This window comes from Cervus elaphus, chromosome 7 (assembly GCF_910594005.1).
Source record: "Cervus elaphus chromosome 7, mCerEla1.1, whole genome shotgun sequence".
In the NCBI taxonomy this organism is placed as follows: Eukaryota; Metazoa; Chordata; class Mammalia; order Artiodactyla; family Cervidae; genus Cervus; species Cervus elaphus.
Genome location: NC_057821.1, coordinates 37,705,972 through 37,726,641, shown reverse-complemented (window position 1 = coordinate 37,726,641; position 20,670 = coordinate 37,705,972). Strand labels below are relative to the sequence as shown.

At 39.0% G+C, this 20,670-nt stretch overlaps 1 protein-coding gene across 7 annotated transcripts in view; it reads left to right on the top strand.

Annotated features, from left to right (window-relative positions):
* The window catches only part of CDKAL1 (CDK5 regulatory subunit associated protein 1 like 1), a 580,103-nt gene that overhangs the window by 198,867 nt on the left and 360,566 nt on the right, over positions 1–20,670 (top strand). For all 7 annotated transcript variants that reach the window (XM_043908414.1, XM_043908415.1, XM_043908413.1 and 4 more), the window contains one exon: positions 3,482–3,602. In XM_043908414.1, coding sequence (XP_043764349.1) covers positions 3,482–3,602 — 121 coding nt within the window. The remainder of the gene's footprint in view (positions 1–3,481; positions 3,603–20,670) is intronic.

Genomic DNA, 20,670 nt, shown 5'->3' with positions numbered 1-20,670 from the left:
GTTAAAAGTCTTAAGAAAAGAATGATGACAGTGACTTGAATAAAGAATCAGAAAATAATGGAAATTATATGAGAACCAGTAGGAAATCTGGAGTTGAAGAGTACAGTACCTGAAGTGGAATATGTATTAGAGAGACTCAACTGCAGATTTGAGATGGCAGAAGAAGAACACTTGTGGATAGACTAAAAGAAAGACCTGACTTGGGTAGGAGAGCAGATGAAAAATGAAAAAGGCTTCAGAGACCAGTGGGACATCTGGCACACCAACAGATGTATCATCATGGGAGTCACAAAAGAATCCAGTAAAAAAAGCAATAACAACAACAACAACATTTTTTAACAGTACTGGGTGAAAACTTCCCAAAGTTGATGAAAACTGTTACTTTTGGATCCAAAAAGCTAAGTGAGTTCCATGTGGAAAAATCCCAGAGATCTGCACCTATGCACATCATAGTCATTGTTGAAAGAGAGGGAAAATCTTTATTGCATAAGACAAATGACATATTAATGCTATGTGTGAGAGAACAACAAGATTAATGGTTGACTTCTCATCAGAAGCAACAGAGGTCAAAGACAGTGGAGTGATGCATTTGGTGCTCAGAGAACAAAACTGTCAACTAAGATTTCTATATCTAACAAAAGTATCCTGCGCAAATAACAGCAAACTAAAGACATTTCCAAATAACAATTTTTTTTGGTTTACAAGAAATATTAAAGATGATTTTTCAGGCAGAAAATGGTGCCAAATGGAAATTCCCAGGAGGAAATGAAGAGTGCTAGAAGTGGTGATTATGTGGGTAAATATATTGTACTCTGTACATAGATATTTTTAACATTTTAAAAAACATGCAATTGTATGTTCTAGCATTATATTTTTGGGTTTATACAACTATTTGAGGGCTTCCCTGGTGCCTCAAATGGTAAAGAATCTGCCTGCAATGCAGGGGACCCAGCTTCGATCCCTGGGTTGGGAAGATCCCTTAGAGAAGGGAATGACTGGCTACTGTCTCCAGTATTCTTGCTTGGAGAATTCCATGGACAGAGAAACTTGGTGGGCTACAGCCCATGGGGTCACAAAGAGTCGGACACGACTGAGCAACTAACACTTTGACAGCAGTGTATGTTAACATATGTGATGACAGTAGCACAAAGGAGGAAGAAGGAAAAGAAATGAAGCTGGGACAGTTGAATATCTGTGTGCAAAAATAAAGTTAGACCTTTATTAAAACAAAGTAACACAGTGGGCCCTAGACCTAATTATTAGAGTGAAAATGATAAAACTTGTAGAAGAAAATGTAGGAGAAATCTTTGGGCTCTTGGGCTAGTCAAAGAGTTCTTAGATATGACACCCAAAGCATGAGCTATAAAATAAAATATAGGTGAGTTGAACTTCATTAAATTTAAAAAAGCTTCAGTTTTCAAAATATGCTATCATGAAAGTGAAACTGTAAGCCACAGACTGAGAAAATATTTACAAATCATATATGTCATAAAGGTCATATAACCAGAATATGTAAAGAATTCTTATAATTCAGTAATTATACAAACACTACAACTAAAATATAGGCAAAATACTAGAGTAGATACCTGCGCTGGTGAGGGTTCCCCAGATAAAGAGAGCCCAGTAGGGGTGTGTGTGGGTGTGTGTGTGTGTGTATTGGTGAGGGTTCCGCAGAGAAAGAGAGCCCAGTAGGGTGGGTGGGTGGGTGTGTGTGTGGGTGTGTGTATAAAAACGCATGTATTATTACGTTACTTGCTCCCACCATCAAGGAGGCTGAGCATTCCCAGTGTCTATAGTCAACAAGGTGAAGACTCCAGAGACCTGATCCAAGTTCTGGTCCAAGCCCAAAGGCCAGAGATTCAGGAGAGTTGACGGTGTAAGTTCTGGTAGGAAACTGGGAAGGCATGAGACCCCAAAAGGTCTAATATTTCAATCTGAGTCTGAAGGCTGGCAAAGACCGATTACTCAGCTCAGTAGTCAGGTGGGAAGAGCTCCCTCTTACTCAGCCTTTTTGTTCTATTCAAATCTTTGATTAATTGCATTATGCCTACCAGTGTTAGGCTGAGCAATCTGCTTTACTCAAATCTACTAATTCAAATATCAGTCTCATGCAGAAACACCCCCAAAGACACAAACACCCCCAAAATAGTGTTTGGCTACATGTCCGGGCACCCTGTGGCCCAGTCAACTTGACGTATAAAATTAACCATCACAACATGTTTCCAATTGGGAATGCAGTTGGCTAGTCACATGAAAAGGTGCTCAGTATCATTATCATCATGGAGTGCAGAGTCACTCGAAGCACAACAATATACCACTACATGCCCACTTGAATAGCTGTTCTCAGAAGTTAGAGTATGAGGTCTTGGTGATGTGCAGAAACTCAAACCCTCGTACATTGCTGGTGGAATATAAAATGGTAGCACTTCTTTCAAAAACAGTTTTTTCTTATAAAATTTAAATTTACAGCATAACCCACAATTTTCCTGGATATCTATCCAAGAGAAATGAACACATATATCTGCATGAAGATGTGTATTCAGATATTCATAGAAGCATTATTATAAAAGCACTATTATAAAAAGCACTATTATAAAACAGTCCAAATGTTCATCAGCTGGTTGATAGATTAACAAAATGTAGTATCTTTGGTATGGGAGCAGGGATAGACTATAAATAAGCTTGAGGGAATTTTGGAGGTGATGTTCTAAAAATGGATCATGATGACTGTACAGCTGTGTAAGTTTATTTAAAACTGTTGAATTGTGTATGTACAATGGGTGAGTTATATAGGAGTACCTCAGTGATATTATTAAAAAATCATATGTATGTATATAAATAAAATGGCAAAGTAAATACAGAAAATAATAATCAGGATATATCAAGCAGATGGAAATTCTTTGTTCAGTTCTTCCAACTTATCTATAAGTCTACAGTTAATTCAGAATTTTAATGGGTCTTAGTGTTCTAATTCTTTTGTAATATTTTTGAAAAATTGTTTTAAAACTTTTTTTCTTAAAAATCCAAACCTCACGTGTCATTTTATCTCAGCTTTTTATTTTTTACTTCTTTGATTGACAGTTTGCCTTGAGCAGATGATCTGCTTTTGCACTTGGCCTTCAGGACCAGTGCCCAAGTGAACCCTTCCTACTTCCTGTACATATCTGGTGTGTGTTAGAGACCACTCAGACCTGTGGAATGACACTCTGAAGATTTTCCTATTTCTCTCATCTGTGCAGTATAAATGCGCAAATATTCTAAGCAAGGCGCTTATGATTGGAGAACTTGGCCACAGCTGCCTTTCCCTTTGGTAGTATTACTTAGGGTCAATGATCATATCTACACTCTTCTCTGGGTCATTTTTGTTTGTTTTCATAAAAGAAAAAGTTAAATGCGAATATCAACACATTTGTTGAAAGCAGTAAATTAAAGTGATGTTATTTGACTCATGCTTACATATATTTATGTGCTTTATTTGAAGGTCACTCTGTGAGACTGTTGGGTCAGAAAAAGGATAATGGAAAACGTTTGGGGGGAGCACGATTGGATTTGCCGAAGATTAGGAAGAATCCACTCATAGAAATCATTTCCATCAATACTGGGTAAGCTTCTCTTGCACTTACTCATTAAATATTCAGTAACTCTAGTTTTTTTTGTTTGTTTGTTTTCCTGGCTATATGATATAGGAAAGTAATGGAACGTTTCCATGGGAAAGAAAAATAAAAAATGAATTTTTTAAAGAATCATACCTGTATATCATTCCCTCTAAGATGTTTCCTGTACACAGTTACGCTTATATTTGCAGCAAGGGTTTTTGTCTTTATAAAGATAAAAAATAAAAAAAATTAACATTATTCTAACTTCTCCTTTTTGGTTATAAACATGGATTTTATTTTTCAGCTCTGCCCTTGGATAAAATCTTTTTAAGAAGTGTATTTCATTCTGTAAAATGGTTACTATACCCATCATCTTTGACTATTTTCAGTGGATTTTATAGTAAATATTGTCCAAGATCCTAACCATATTCTGATTCTTAACTATCTGAAATGAAGGTTTTTCAGTGTTACTTTTATGAGCCTTAAACTGCAAATAAATACACGTTGTGACTGGATATCAAGTACTCTGAGTTCCATGTTGATCTGAAGTTCTGCCTGACTCTAACTCCTGGGATAACCAGTCATGCTTGGTTTTATTTCCTTTTGTTTAAATTATGACTGCCTCTGATAAAGTTACTTATTTCCCACTTTGATCTACATTATCATAGGCTGATAATAAACTTAAACCTCAAGGGGTCCCTCCATTTATGCAGCTGCCTCACATTTCCCACAGATTTAAGCCTTCCTGCTCCTTTAAAATTTTGTCTTCCTTCCCTCTTTTAAAAAATTGTTCTTTACTTGCCCTTTGCTTTCTTCATGCTCTTTCCCATTGAGAACAGGTGAACTTATCTTTCCTGCTTCAGCATCTTCCTGCCTCTCTCCCAGCCCATGCCATCCTTTCCCCCTACACTATGGCAACTGTCTTGTCACTGGTCATCTTTGCTCTTGTCTCATCACCTTCTGGTTCATCCCGCCACCGCGGCCAAAGAACAGGGAACGTTGAAGACGTTTGATTTTTCCCTAAAAGCCCTGGGGGACTTTTAGCTGACTTTGTGAACTTGTCCAGGACTGACTCCGGCTCTCAGTGTGGAAGATTCAGAGCCCCCCGCCCCCGCCCCAAGCAAGTCTTGCTCCTCCCCCACTCACTCGTGGGCCGTCCTGCTGACAGTTGGTGCCCCTTTCTGTGGGTGGCTGCTGGTTCCTCCCTCACCACCAGGCTGAATACCTTCCTCTGCACCTACAGCATTCCCCCCTGTTTGCCTTGATTGTGGCACTTCTCAGAATGTATAATCTATATTTTCTACTATATCATGAGCATCGTCAGTTTAGGAAGTATTTCAGTTATCCCTGTTACTACCTCTGACTTCAGTGTGTAGTACAAAGTGAGTACTCAATTAATGTTGAATTAATGTTGTATTTTTAAATTATTTCTAATTTATTTGGCCATACATTTTTCAAAATTTCCCCTAGGTAGCCATTGTAAATGCATTAAGTTAAATTTCTTCCCTATATTATAATTCAACGTTTTCTTTTCTTGGACTTAGTGTTTCCTAAAATGAGGCTGTGGACTTTTTAAAGCTTGCTGGATATTTCCTTTCACTCTCTCATCCTCTTACATCTCTCTTATTACTGTATAGGATTGCCCCTTAGTAAATTAGCAAACATTCTTCTGCTATTAAGAAGATTCAGTTCATATTGTCACTCATTGAGGTAAGAGTTTCTAAACTTCTCCGACTGCTAATCATTCTTCAGAGTGAATTGGAGCCCTATCACTTGTTCCCAGATGAAAGTATCTCTGTGAGTGTTTGTCAGTGATATCACTCTTAACATCTTTACCTTGATTTTTTTTCTTTTTAAACATCTGATAGAACTCATAACTTTTTTTTTCATTTACATTTAAATATTTTAAGAGTTCTGTGGGTAGTTATTTCTTTCAAGTGAAAATGATCATCTCCATTAAAATCTTAAACTTTTCAAAGTTTTATGGCTTTCAAATTAAATATGGATATACAAGTTTCATTTAAATGTATTTATCAGTTAGGGAAAGGATTCTATTCATAACAAATTTCATTCCATGTGTTGGTAAATTATCAAAGTGACTGTTAAACTCTACAGTTTTACAGTTCTAACTTAAAATGTAAAAGGAGTATATTAGTTGCTTTAGCCAAGAAACAGATTGAAACTCTAAGATCATGCTAGATTGTGGATGAGTTGAGACGACTATTTATTTGATCATATAGTGTATGAGTACCTTTATTTCTTAAATAACACTTATCTTTTCCTTCTGTACTCTCCCAATTTCATGTTCAAGTATTCATCCTGCTCATGTTTGCTATATTGCCTGTATAAATTTGGTCCACTCTGTTCCTTGTCCCAATTTACAATGTTCTTTTTTGTTTTTGAGATGAACCTTTTGAGGTTAGCTGCCCCTGTCCAATGTCATTCTTATTTCTAGACTCCTTGTAGACATAAATAGGCACATATTTTCTAATAGGATGATAAAGCTATTTGGATATGACTCAATACAAATGAGAGTAAAATTAATCATTGCTAATGTATATATCAATGCCAAAGAATATTCAAACTACCATACAACTGTGCTCATTTCACATGCTAGCAAGGTAATGCTCAAAAATCCTTCAAACTAATAAACTTTAGCAGTACATGAACCGAGAACTTCCAGATGTACAAGCTGGCTTTAGAAAAGACAGAGGAACCAGAGATCAAATTGCCAACATTCATTGGATCATAGAGAAAACAAGGGATTTCCAGAAAAACATCTGCTTCATTGACTACACTAAAGCCTTTGACTGTGTGGGTCACAACAAACTGTGGAAAATTCTTAAAGAGATGGGAATACCAGACCAACTTACCTGTCTCCTGAGAAATCTGTATGCGGGTCAAGAAGTAATAGTTAGAACCAGACATGGAACAGCAGACTGGTTCCAAATTGGGAAAGGAGTATGACTGAACAATAACAACAAATGTATGTTAAGTGCTTAATATGTGCCAGACACAATTCTGTGAAACGCATATTTTCTCCTGTATTTAATCCTCACAACAGCCCAGGAGATTTTTTTAGTAGATGAGGAAACTAGGTTACAGAGAAGTTTGATGACTTCACTTTGTCCTGCAGCTTAGTAGGTGGCCAAGACTGTGACTTATCTACTGTTCCCGTCAGATATTTTTGTGGGTTCATAGGAACCAGGGGTCATATCAAGTGAGGGGACAGGATAATCTTTGCATTATAATAACATTTGAAATGCTATATATATACATATATATATATATATATATATGCTACACATCAGTGTCTGTAGGCCACCCATGTTTCTTGCCCGTGGTTCTGATAGCAACCCAGCCAGGAAGGAACAAGTGCTTGGGTGGTAGTGTCGGGAATGAAAGGCTAGGGTGGCAGAACTGTGAAATGGTTAAGAAGATGGGCTTTGGCATTCTTCAGTGGATTTGTTTGTTACCATGGAGTCAGAAGTTCTAAAGAGTGGTTGGAGGCAGAAGTACAAGGCTGAAAAGAAGCCTTAGTTGGAGGGGTGAGAGTTGAGGTCATTGAAGGTGAATGGTCAGTGCCTGTGTACAGAAGATAAAAGAAGAGAGAGGAGTTATTTATGAGGTAGAACTAGTCAGAGGTGAAAGTTTTATGAATGTGTAATGTCTAAATATCTATTGCTTCTGATTCCTTAAGGAGAAGCAGTACTGGGATTGTTGTTGCTCTTCAATTGCTAAGTCCTGTCCAACTCTTTGCAAACCTATGAACTGCAGCGCACCAGGCTCCCCTGCCCTTCACCATCTCCTGGACTGCTCAAACTCATGTTCACTGAGTCGGTGATGCCATCCAACCATCTCATCCTCTGTCGCCCCCTTCTCTTCCTGCCCTCAATCTTCCCCAGCATCAGGGTATTTTCCAGTGAATTAGCTCTTCACATCAGGTGAATAAAGTATTGGAGCTTCAGCATCAGTCCTTTCAATGAATATTTAGGGTGGATTTCCTTTAGGATTGACTGGTTTGATCTCTTTGCTGCCCAAGCAACTCTTAAGAGTCTTCTCCATCACCACAGTTCAAAGACATCAGTTCTTCAATGCCCAGCCTTCTTTATGGTCCAATTCTCACATCTGTACATGACTACTGGAAAAACCATAACTTTGACTAAACAGACCTTTGTCAGCAGAGTAAGGTCTTTGCTTTTTAACATGCTGTCTAGGTTTGTCATAGCTTTCCTTCCAAGGGGCAAAGTGTCTTAATTTCATAGGTGAACCACTTTGAAAGAGTGGGAAAATTAGAAATCTTGTTAGAAATTAGTAGACTTTGCTAAACTCCTCTTTGGAGGAGTTCAGCTATAAAATGAGAGAGATAGTCTTTAGAAAGATTTTTCTGAGCTTGTTTATAGAGGCAGAGAGGTAAGGATTAGAAATATATTGACAGGAGAAACTGAAGAGGAACAGTTGTGAACATAGGTAGACAGGTAAGTGCTGGGGAGAAAGATGCTTTCATAATTCCTTAGAGATAGGATTTAAGGACGTAAGTTTAATTGCAGAACTTATCACTTCATTTTTCTTAAAGATTTTCACTGATTTAGAGAAAGATGTTAAGTCCCTCCATGCTGTCAGGCAAGATGGAAGGTGGAGGTTATGTGTCACCTCCCTTTAAGCTTTGGTTGATATATTAATGCCGTGGTCTCTCTTTGATGCCACTGACTTCAGATACAGCCAGTGCTTGATCAGAATAACCCTCACCTTCTAGGATTTATCACTTTTCTTCTCCCCCCCTTTTTTGCCTTTGATGGTAGTGTTCAGCTGATATTCTACCCTTGGCATTTTCTATAAACCGGAAGCCATATGCAGTCTGAGATTCTAATTAAATATTTGGCCAGAAATAATCTTTTTTCTGAGGATATAGTTAATGAAGTTTGAAGATTCATCCAGAGTGTTTTTTTGTTTCTGATTTTTTTTTTCCTTCATTAAATTCATGGAGTGAGGTCATGGTTCTGACACACAAGAGAGTGGGAAATCTGTGGGTATTTATGTAAAGCGTATCAACCAAGTGTTCTGGTCAATATAATGGGGAGTCAACATGTGCAGAAAAGGAAGTATGCTGAGGTTGAAAAGCTCAGTGTTTTGTCCAGGGACCCCTTTGTGTGATTGCTTGATTTGTTTATTTTTTTTTTTAGTAGTGAGAATGGAGTGTGGGGATAGAAGGTAGTGCTGGGGACAAAAGTTAAAAATCAGAAGTTGGGCCATAAAGAAAATCTCTGGTTCATTTTTCCTTCTCTGTCATTATTAAAGTCATCATTTTTGACAATCCCTTGGCAATTTTCATTCTTCCGAAGCCAGGAGTTGGATGCTGCTTAGCGGTTCTGATATGAGGTATGTCATTTTTTAGACACTACTATCAGATTATCCCCAATTTGAAGGGATAATCCTCCCCAGGGCTAAACACATCTTAGAAAATACCCTCTGACCCTGTAATACTTTACTGATACTTTCTCTTTTAAAATTTATCTTGTCTTTCTTGTTATTTGCCATCTGCCAGACATAAAATGATGGTATATGGGAACTTTTAAGGGGAATATAATTTTTTTGAGATTACATACTTGAATTTATTATCATTTTTAAAGTATCTATGTTACTTCTCCTCCCCGCCCCATGACATTTTAGCTTTGGGAAAATAAACTAATTTGGATGTTTTAACTTTTTTTCTGTAATGTCCAGAATTTATAAGTCCCTATTCCAGAGCTAGATAGGTAGGTGACTGAAGGAATGAGAGAGCAAAAATGCAAATTTCTCACATATAAGTGATGTTATTTTTAGAGAAACAGAATTACTAATAACATTTGGTTATCTTTCTGGTTCTAATGGTAAAACATGAAGTAGCTATTAACTTGATATAATCACAATGCATTTGAAAATACAATTATTATTGCTTTCCACATTACCAGGTATTGTGTTAGATATTATGACATATACAAAGATAAACATTTCCGGAGTCAACAGGTGGCCAACACTGACTGAAATAATCTAATTAAAACATGCGGCTCTAAATGCAGAGTAAATAGCAGCTCCTGTGTGGGGAGCTTATTCTGTTCCGTATTCTGGGGAATGAATGCTCATAGGTTCTAGCATGACCCTCGTCTAGAGGTGAGGATACACAGCAGTGACTCCTGAGACCTCAGAAGGTAAGAGATGTGAGACACTCAGTTATCCTCTTATTGCCCTTCTATGAGATGGACAGCCACACAGAAAAATGGTCGTCTTTTCCTTGACCTTTGTCATCAAACAAGACTACTGCCCTTATCAGTACATACGTGGAAAATATAAACCTCAAATGCTATTTTTTAATGTTACTTTTAAATTATAGCTTTCAGAAAATAATGTTTTCAGAAAATAATGTTCTGTTAAAAGAAGTTTTTGGAGGTATTTAATTGTAAGTGTTCTTATAAAGTTTGAATTAAGGTTTCAAAGAGATCCATAGAGGGCTGAATATATGCAGATTCACACTGAATCTTTCTAATATTTTGTAAGTTGTTATATCTTAGCATGGTGTCGATAAATAAGATGTTCTTTTCTGCTCAGTTATACTGTACTGTTCTGTTCACATGTCTTGATTGTATTAACCATGTTCCTATTCTGAATCTGCTCTCCTGAGAAAAGTTCCCTAAGCCTGGTGCCATCCTCAGAGACATCCAGGTCCTGACACCTTTCTCTAGGAGACAGTATCTCAAGATAAAACATGTTCCAAAAAGAATTCAGCAGACTTAATAGTCACTCATTTACTTAAAATTTATGGTCAGTATCATTTTTTTACATATAGACCACTGATTGACTATAAATTAATGTAAGTCAATTTTGTCATGTATAACTCTAGAGGTTTTTTGATCGACAGTAGTAGCTACCAATGAGGATTAGTTTGCTTTCTACAACCCAGCTGTCAGATTATAATGAAAGCAAGTCCCAGCACAAAATCTGCATTGAGAGTTTAAGTAAACTGCCACCTTCTACCTGTTCTGGGTGATTAAATCAGACCTTGCAGGAAAGGGTCACTTGAGTCAGATGACAGTATGATTAGCCTCAGGCAGCCAGAATCCTCTACCCAGTGTCAAGAGTGAGGGTAAAGGAGGGACCAAGACAGAATAGTGTCCTTAAGGGTCGAACTGTTTCCACTGTTTCCCCATCTCTTTGCCATGAAGTGATGGGACTGGATACCATGATCTTTGTTTTCTGAATGTTGAGCTTTAAGCCAACTTTTTCACTTTCCTCTTTCACTTTCATCAATAGGTTCGTTAATTTTTTGCTTTCTGCCATAAGGATGGTGTTATCTGTGTATCTGAGGTTATTGATATTTCTCCTCACAGTCTTGATTCCAGCTTGTGCTTCATCCAGCCCAGCATTTCACATTATGTACTCTGCATATAAGTTAAATAAGCAGGGTGACATATACAGCCTTGACATACTGCTTTCCCTATTTGGAGCCAGTTTGTTGTTCCATGTCCAGTTCTAACTGTTGCTCCTTGACCTGCATACAGATTTCTTAGGAGTCAGATCTGGTGGTCTGGTATTCCCATCTCTTGAAGAATTTTCCACAGTCTGTTGTGATCCGCAGAGTCAAAGGCTTTGAAGTAGTTAATAAAACAGAAGCAGATATTTTTCTGGAACTCTATTGCTTTTTTGATGATATGGTGGATGTTGGCAATTTGATGTCTGGTTCCTCTGCCTTTTCTAAAAATAGCTTGAACATCTGAAGTTCACAGTTCATGTACTGTTGAAGCCTGGCTTGGAGAATTTGAGCATTACTTTGCTAGCTTGTGAGATGACTGCAGTTGTGTGGTAGTTTGAACATACTTTGGCATTGCCTTTCTTTGGGATTGGAATGAAAACTGACCTTTTCCAGTCCTGTGGCCATTGCTGAATTTTCCAAATTTGCTGGCATATTAGTATATCACTTTCACAGCATCATCTTTTAGGATTTGAAATAGCTCAGCTGGAATTCCATCACCTTCACTAGCTTTGTTCATAGTTATGCTTCTTAAGGTGCACTTCACTTCACACTCAAGAATGTCTGGCTCTAGGTGAGTGATCACACCATGTGGTTATCTGGGTCATGAAGATCTGAAGATCTTTTTTGCATAGTTGTTCTGTGTATTCTTGCTACCTCTTCTCAATATCTTCTGCTTCTGTTAGGTCCATACCATTTCTGTCCTTTATTGTGCCCATCTTTGCATGAAATATTCCTTTCATATCTCTGATTTTCTTGAAGAGATCTCTAACCTTTCCCATTCTATTGTTTTCCTTTATTTCTTTGCACTGGTCACTGAGGAAGGCTTTCTTATCTCTCCTTGCTGTTCTTTGGAATTCTGCATTCAAATGGGTATATCTTTCCTTTTCTCCTTTGTCTTTAGCTTCTCTTCTTTTCTCAGCTATTTGTAAGGCCTCCTCAGACAACCATTTTGCCTTTTTGCATTTCTTTTTCTTGGGGATCGTCTCCTCTTGCACAATATCACAAACCTCCGTCCATTGTTCTTCAGGCACTCTGTCTATCAGATCTGATCCCTTGAATCTATTTGTCACTTCCAGTGTATAATCATAAGGGATTTGATTTAAGTCATACCTGAATGGTCTAATGGTTTTCCCTACTTTCTTCACTTTAAGTCTGAATTTGCCAATAAGGAGTTCATGATCTGAGCCACAGTCAACTCCTGGTGTTGTTTTTGCTGACTTTATAGAGCTTCTTCATCTTTGACTGCAAAGAATATAATCAATCTGATTTCAGTGTTGACCATCTGATGATGTCCATGTGTAGTGTCATCTCTTGTGTTGTTGGAAGAGGGTGTTTACTATGATCAGTGTGTTCTCTTGGCAAAACTGTTAGCCTTTGACCTGTTTCATTCTGTACTCCAAGGCTAAATTTGCCTGTTATTCCCAGTATCTCTTTTGCATTGGCTTGGCTTCCTACTTTTGCATTTCAGTCCCCTGTAATGAAAAGGACATGTTTTTTGGGTATTAGTTCTAGAAGGTCTTATATGTCTTCATAAAACCATTCAAATTCAGCTTCTTCAGCATTACTGGTTTGGGCATAGACTTGGATTAATGTGATATTGAATGGTTTGCCTTGGAAACAAACAGAGATCATTCTGTCATTTTTGAAATTGTACTCAAGTACTGCATTTCGGACTCTTGTTGACTATGAGGGCTACTCCATTTCTTCTAAGGGATTCTTGCCCACAATAGTAGATATAATGGTCATCTGAACTAAACTCGCCCGTTCCAGTCCATTTTAGTTCACTGATTCCTAAGATGTCGATGTTCACTCTTGCCATCTCCTCTTTAACCACTTCCAATTTACCTTGATTCATGGACCTAACATTTTAGGTTCCTATGCAGTATTGTTCTTTACAGCATCGGACTTTACTTCCATCACCAGTGGCATCCACAACTTGGCGTTGTTTTTGCTTTGGTTCTGTCTCTTCATTCTTTCTGGAGTTAACTTTTGTGCTCTTCTCCAGCGGCATATTGGGCCCTTACTGGCCTGGAGAGTTCATCTTTTGGTGTCAGATCTTTTTGCCTTTTTGTACTGTTTATGGGGTTCTCAAGGCAAGAATGCTGAAGTGGTTTGCCAATCCCTTCTCCAGTGGACCATGTTTTGTCAGAATTCTCCACCATGACCTGTCCATCTTGGGTGGCCCTACGCGGCATGAATCATAGTTTCATTGAGTCAGACAAGGCTGTGGTCCCTGTGATCAGTTTGATTAGTTTTCTTTGTGGTTTTCATTCTTTCTGCCCTCTGAGGGATAAGGACAAGAGGCTTATGGAAGCTTCCTGATGGGAGAGACTGACTGAGGGGGAAACTGCATCTTGCTCTGATGGGCAGGGCCATTCTCAGTAAATCTTTAGTCCAATTTTCTGTTAATGGGCAGGACTGTGTTCTCTCCCCATTGTTTGACCTGAGACCAAACTATGGTGAAGGTGATGAAGATAATGGTGACCCCCTTTAAAAGGTCTTCCTGCAGCTGGTGACAGCAGCCATGAAGTTAAAAGACACTTGCTCCTGGAAGAAAAGCTATGACCAAACTAGACAGCATATTAAAAAGCAGAGACATTACTCTGCTAATATAGGTCCATCTCATCAAAGCTGTGATTTTTCCAGTAGTCATGTTATGGATGTGAGGGTTGGACTATAAAGAAAGCTGAGCGTCGAAGAATTGATGCTTTTGAACTGTGGTGTTGGAGAAGACTCTTGAGAGTCCCTTGGACTGCAAGGAGATCCAACCAATCCGTCCTAAAGGAAAACAGTCCTGAATATTCATTGAAAGGACTGATCCTGATGCTGAAACTCCAATACTTTGGCCATCTGATGCGAAGAACTGACTCATTTGAAAAGACCCTGATGCTGGGAAAGGTTGAAGGCAGAAGGAGAAGGGGACGACAGGGATGAGATGGTTGGATGGCATCACTGACTGAATGGACATGAGTTTGAGCAAGCTCCAGGAGTTGATGATGGACAGGAAAGCCTGGCATGCTGCAGTCCACGGGGTCGCAAAGAATTGGATGTGAGTGAGTGAGTGAACTGGACTGGACTGGACTGGACTGAATGGTCCAAGATAGTGCTACCTGAAGTGTGATCTGTGGACTAGTGCCAGCTCATTAACAACTGTGGATGGCTTGTCTGTGACAAGTATAGAAATTGAGAGCAAGCACCTTAGAAACTTTTAAGATGGTTTAACGTTGCTGTGATGTCTTATAATTCTTTTTCATTGTATTTTACAAAAATACTGGTTTACAAGAGGTTGGAAACAAAATTCCTGGTCTGTCACTACAGTTTGAGAAATATCAGTCTCAGTTAGGGTGTTGCAAGATTTTTTACCCTCTTCCAGCAAATGTTCCAGCCAATCAACTCATCTTGAGAGTCACTGATTTCCATAATGAGAATCCATTTCTACTATCTTTTATGCTGATCAGTAAGCACTTGTGTTTAGGAGTCAGCCATTACTTTCAGAAATAAAAATTTATTTCTGTCATTTATTATGCTAATTTGAAAAGCCTCTGCTGTTGACCAAAGATAAAAGACAGCTAAAATGTATCAATTATCTCTGGAAGGTAATCTTTCTAATTAAGTACTAGCAAAAGGAGTCTGTTCTTAGTTGTAGCTTAAAATAACACAGTTTTATGTTACACCCTTGACTTTAGGGTTTTGGAAAGTAACTTAAAGAAGTCCTAACAGGGCCACGTGAATCTTGAAACTGAAGGTTATAACTATTCTTTTGGCACATCCCTAAAGTCAGTAGATAACTGTTAATATTCTTGTGCTTCTGCAAGCTTATGGAAGACAGGAAATATCTCTTAGTAATGAGGCTGGAATGTGGCTCCAGTGTAGTCCAGAGAAGATAGAATTTATGGTTCATCGAAGGGACCTCTGTGCTTGGGGTTTAGAGTCATCAGTTCAGTTCAGTCGCTCAGTCGTGTGCGACTCTTTGTGACCCCAAGTATTGCAGCATGCCAGGCCTCCCTGTCCATCACCAACTCCCGGAATTAACTCAAACTCATGTCCATCGAGTCGGTGATGCCATCCAGCCATCTCATCTTCTGTCGTCCCCTTCTCCTCCTGCCCCCAATCCCTCCCAGCATCAAGGTCTTTTCCAATGAGTCAACTCTTCTCATGAGGTGGCCAAAGTATTGGAGTTTCAGCTTCAGCATCAGTCCTTCTAATGAACACCGAGGACTGATCTCCTTTAGGATGGACTGATTGGATCTCCTTGCAGTTCAAGGGACTCTCAAGAGTCTTCTCCAACACCACAGTTCAAAAGCATCAATTTTTTGGCGCTCAGCTTTCTTCACAGTCCAACTCTCACATCCATATATGACCACTGGAAAAAGCATAGCCTTGACTAGACGGACCTTTGTTGGCAAAGTAATGTCTCTGCTTTTTAATGCTGCCTAGGTTGGTCATAACTTTTCTTCCAAAGAGTAAGTGTCTTTTAATTTCATGGCTGCAGTCACCATCTGCAGTGATTTTGGAGCCCCCAAAAATAAAGTCTGACATTGTTTCCACTGTTTCCCTATTTCCCATGAAGTGATGGGACCAGATGCCATGATCTTAGTTTTCTGAATGCTGACCTTTAAGCCAACTTTTTCACTCTCCTCCACTTTCATCAAGAGGCTTTTTGGTTCCTCTTCACTTTCTGCCATAAAGGTGGTGTCATCTGCTATCTGAGGTTATTGATATTTCTGCCTGAATCTTGATTACAGCTTGTGTTTCTTCCAGTCCAGCGTTTATCATGATGTACTCTGCATATAAGTTAAACAAGCAGGGTGACAATATACAGCCTTGACATACTCCTTTTCCTATTTGGAACCAGTCTGTTGTTCCATGTCCAGTTCTAACTGTTGCTTCCTGACCTGCATACAGGTTTCTCAAGAGGCAGGTCAGGTGGTCTGGTATTCCCATCTCTTTCAGAATTTTCCACAGTTTATTGTGATCCTCACAGTCAAAGGCTTTGGCATAGTCAATAAAGCAGAAATAGATGTTTTTCTGGAACTCTCTTGCTTTTTTGATGATCCAGTGGATGTTGGCAATTTGATCTCTGGTTCCTCTGCCTTTTCTAAAACCAGCTTGAACATCTGGAAGTTCATGGTTCACGTATTGCTGAAGCCTGCCTTGGAGAATTTTAAGCATTACTTTACTAGCATGTGAGATGAGTACAATTGTGCGGTAGTTTGAGCATTCTTTGGTGTTGCCTTTCTTTGGGATTGGAATGAAAACTGACCTTTTCCAGTCCTGTGGCCAGTGCTGAGTTTTCCAAATGTACTGGCATATTGAGTACAGCACCTTCACAGCATCACCTTTCAGGATTTGAAATAGCTCAACTGAAATTCCGTCACCTCCAGCTTTGTTCGTAGTGATGCTTTCTAAGGCCCACTTGACTTCACATTCCAGGATGTCTGGCTCTAGATGAGTGATCACACCATCATGAATATCTTGGTCATGAAGATCTTTTTTGTGTAGTTCTTCTGTGTATTCTTGCCACCTCTTCTTAATATCTTCTGCTTCTGTTAGGTCCATACCATTCCTGTCCTTTATTGAGCCCATCTTCGCATGGAATGTTCCATTGGTATCTCTAATTTTCTTGACGAGATCTCTAGTCTTTCCCATTCTGTTGTTTTCCTCTATTTCTTTGCATTGATCACTGAGGAAGGCTTTCATATCTCTTCTTGCTATTCTTTGGAACTCTGCATTCAAATGGGAATATCTTTCCTTTTCTCCTTTGCTTTTCGCTTCTCCTCTTTTCACAGCTATTTGTAAGGCCTCCTCAGACAACCATTTTGCCCTTTCGCACTGGAGTCATAGACGCTGTTATTCTCTAGCTCCATGACTCAGATAAGTTGGGTAACTTCTAAGAGCAGATGTCTTGTACGTCGGACACACACCACCTGCTGTAGACGTAGCCAGACCCATCGTGGGCATTTCCGTAAGTGCTTTCCACAGCATTGTGGTCTTGCTGTATCCTGTCCTCTACCAGCATTCCCCCAGCCACCTCTGCTATCCTTTCTCTTCACCCTTTGCACTTTTTCGGCTGGAAACGTGCTGGTACTAGAATTTAAGGTTAGGAGTATATCTGAGAATCATCAGCTCTTCAACTTCCTATTTCACTTGTTGAGTTTTAAGTGAATGTTTGATAAATAAATGGAAAAAAAATTAATCTTAGTCTCACCCATAGCTTGCATAGCAGTCTTACTCAACATATTCACTTCATAAGCATTTTAGTATTTCAGTGACAGCAGGTTACTTAAATGCAGGAAGTTCTCTGGCTGAGCTGGAATATAATTCTAATTACTTCTCTCTGGCTATAGATGATTGTTTTGTAGAGAAAAAAATGTTAATTTGGACCATGAATGAAGTGAAACTTATCTCAAAAAATTAAATGTTTGAAATTGAAGCATTCATGTCAATTTTGAACTTGCTTTTATCCCAGAACTAGTTTCCTGAAACTTACAGCTTTTTTTATATCTTCAGTGAAATCTCCAGATACCTTATCTCCACTTAACTATTGTGCAAGTAAAATTTTAAAGTAATCTTATTTTTAATGCATCATAACAACTGTATTTGGGCAAGATCATTTATAAGAACAGTTGATGGCACTATTGGCTCATACCTGTGAAGTAATTATCATTAAGTTGCAGAACTTTGAAATGCAAGGTTTAATAAATGGCTTTATGTGGCCCAGTTAAACATTTTAGGCAGTGTTAGGGTGGATATTTATTCTTAAATTTTGTAACTTGTTTTTTATGTATCATTATTTTACATAAACTTTGAAATGAATATATAACTTTTAGTAATTATATATAATGGCTGATTTTTAAAAGCCATTTCAAGTTCTATCATGTTATAGTCTATAACATCGTTGTAACTAAAAAGTGCATCTTCCTTACTATATTTCTCTGATCAACAAAATTGTTTAGTTTGATGAAGCTAGAAGAACTCTGAATTTGTATAAAAAAGCAAAATTTAAAAGTACTCAAATTTCAGCATGGAGATTAGACCCCAAGGAGATCAAGACATAAAGGAAATCAACCCTGGATATTCATTATAAAGACTGATGCTGAAGCTGAAGCTCCGATACTTTGGCCACCTGACACGAACAGCTGGCTCGCTGGAAAAGACCCTGATGCTGGGAAAGACTGAAGACAGGAGGAGTAGGGGACGACAGAGGATGAGATGGCTGGATGGCATCACCGACTCAGTGGACATGGGTTTGAGCAAACTCTGAGAGAGAGTGAAGAACAGGGAAGCCTGGCGTGCTGCAGTCCACAGGGTCACAAAGAATCAAACATGACTGAGCAACTGAAGAACAACAAATTTCATCGTATCATTAAAGCAACCTTAAAGTTAATTGAATAGAATGGTTCACATTTTTTTTCAGTTTTGGAGATTGTATAGTGAGGATATACATTAGTTATAGATACTTACAAATGCTTTTATAGCTTAGAAAGTTTATTATTTTATTTCGTGTATAGAAGTCTTTTATATTTGTTCTTTAAGACAACTGAAGAACCCTGTTTTTGGACATTGATTTATTCAATGAACATGGCTGAACATTTGTTAAGTGCAGAGAGCTGAAAGGTGTGTTAGTTTGTTGCCTGCCCTTAAGAATTCCACAGGAGAGAAAGTAAAACAAGCACAAACACTTAAATGGTAATGTTGTAAGTGCAGTAGTACAGGAGTGAACAGAGTTGTTTATGAGCATGACGGATTGTTTGGGTGAGTTAGAAGGAGCTTCACTGAAAAGTGAATCCTCTCTCTCAGCGTGTATCTCATAGATGGGTGCAGAGGCAGTTTAAGCAGCCCCCCCTCCCACTGCCATGAACAGTGGTATTGACTTGTGAAAGGCAGTGTGTCACGCAGAGAGTGATGAGTGGATCAGTGTGGTGGTATTGGGAATAAGGGAATGGTAGGAGAAAGGCTGGGAAGAGAGAGCTTGAGTTTCCTTGGGTTCAAATTTGGCCTCATCATTTTATCATTTGCTTTGTGATATTGTAGGTTATTCAGCTCCTCTCTAGATCTCAATTTTCTCATCTGTCAGTTCAGTTCAGTCGCTCAGTCGTGTCCAACTCTTTGGGACCCCATGGACTGCAGCACGCAGTCCATAGGCTCACCTATAAAAGGGGGTAGTGACTGTGTTGTGAGAATTTAAAGAGATCGTCTGTTTAAAGTAATTAACACAATACATAGCATGTAGTATCTGTTCATGCAACGATAATTGTTTACTGCTGTTGGAGGAATTGATGCTTCCAAACTGTGGTTCTGGAGAAGACTCTTGAAAGTCTCTTGGACTGCAAGGAGATCAAACCAGTTGACCCTCAAGGAAATCAACCCTGAATATTCATTGAAACGACTGATGCTGAAGCTCCAATACTTTGGCTACCTGATGACTTATTGGAAAAGATCCTGATGCTGGGAAAGATTAAAGGCAAGAGGAGAAAGGGGTGACAGAGGATGAGATGGTTGGATGGCATCACCAACTTAATAGACATGAGTTTAAGCAAACTCTGGGAGATAGTGAAGGACAGGGAAGCCTGCGTGCTGCAGTCCATGGTGGCAGAGTTGGGCATGACTTAGTGAGTGAACAGCGACAACAATCAACTGTGTTGATTGAAGCTAGACCTCAGGCTTCACTAGATTGCAGTTTCCTTAAGACCATGGAGGAGTAAGTGACAGAGTCCTAACTTAAACCACATCATCTAACCAGTTCTTTTCCCAGTAAACCACAGACTCACTGGCTTCTAGCAGAGTTATCTGTTTTTCCTTGCATTGGAACCATAGCTGTTTAGTTAGCAGAAAGTGAAGCTAGTCTATAGGATAGTCAACTAAACTCAGAAAAGATGCTCTGGGCCCTGTGATTTTATGAGGAGAATGGAAAACATGGGCTGTCAAGTGAAGCTGGACTGGGAGAATTTCTGCTGTTAGGTTGTACAGGGTCAGCTACCTCTTAAGATACATTAAGTTTATCTAGTGGGATAGAATCTGAGATTCCTATTCCGATGTTTAAAGTCTAGGACTGCTCAGTCATAGAGATTTAGAGATAGGTGATCAGCATGCACTCCTCTCTGGTTGTTTGTTCGGCTTTTTGTTTCGTGTGTTTTTCAACCAGTGCTTGAGTTAGGGCGCTCTTCGTTGTTGTTGTTTAGTTGCTAAGTTGTGGACGACTCTTTGCGACCCCATGGACCGTAGCCCACCAGGATCTTCTGTCCGTAGGATTTCCCAGGCAAGAATACTGGAGTGGGTTGCCATTTCCTTTTCCAAGGGATCTTCCCCACACAGGGCTTGAACCTGCTTCTCCTGCATCGGCAGGCATATTTGTTATCACTGAGCCACCTGGGCAGTCCAGGCTGCACTTAGAAGGGCACAGTAGGAGTGGATGAATGGATGTTCCCAAAGCACTGCCATTTGTCACTTTTCCTGTTGCTTCAAGAAAACTTGTTTTCCAGTCTTGTCAGGAAGGGGAGAAAAACCCCAATACTTGTGTTGCTCAACTGTAATTAAGTATAATTGGTAAAAAAAAAAAAATAATAA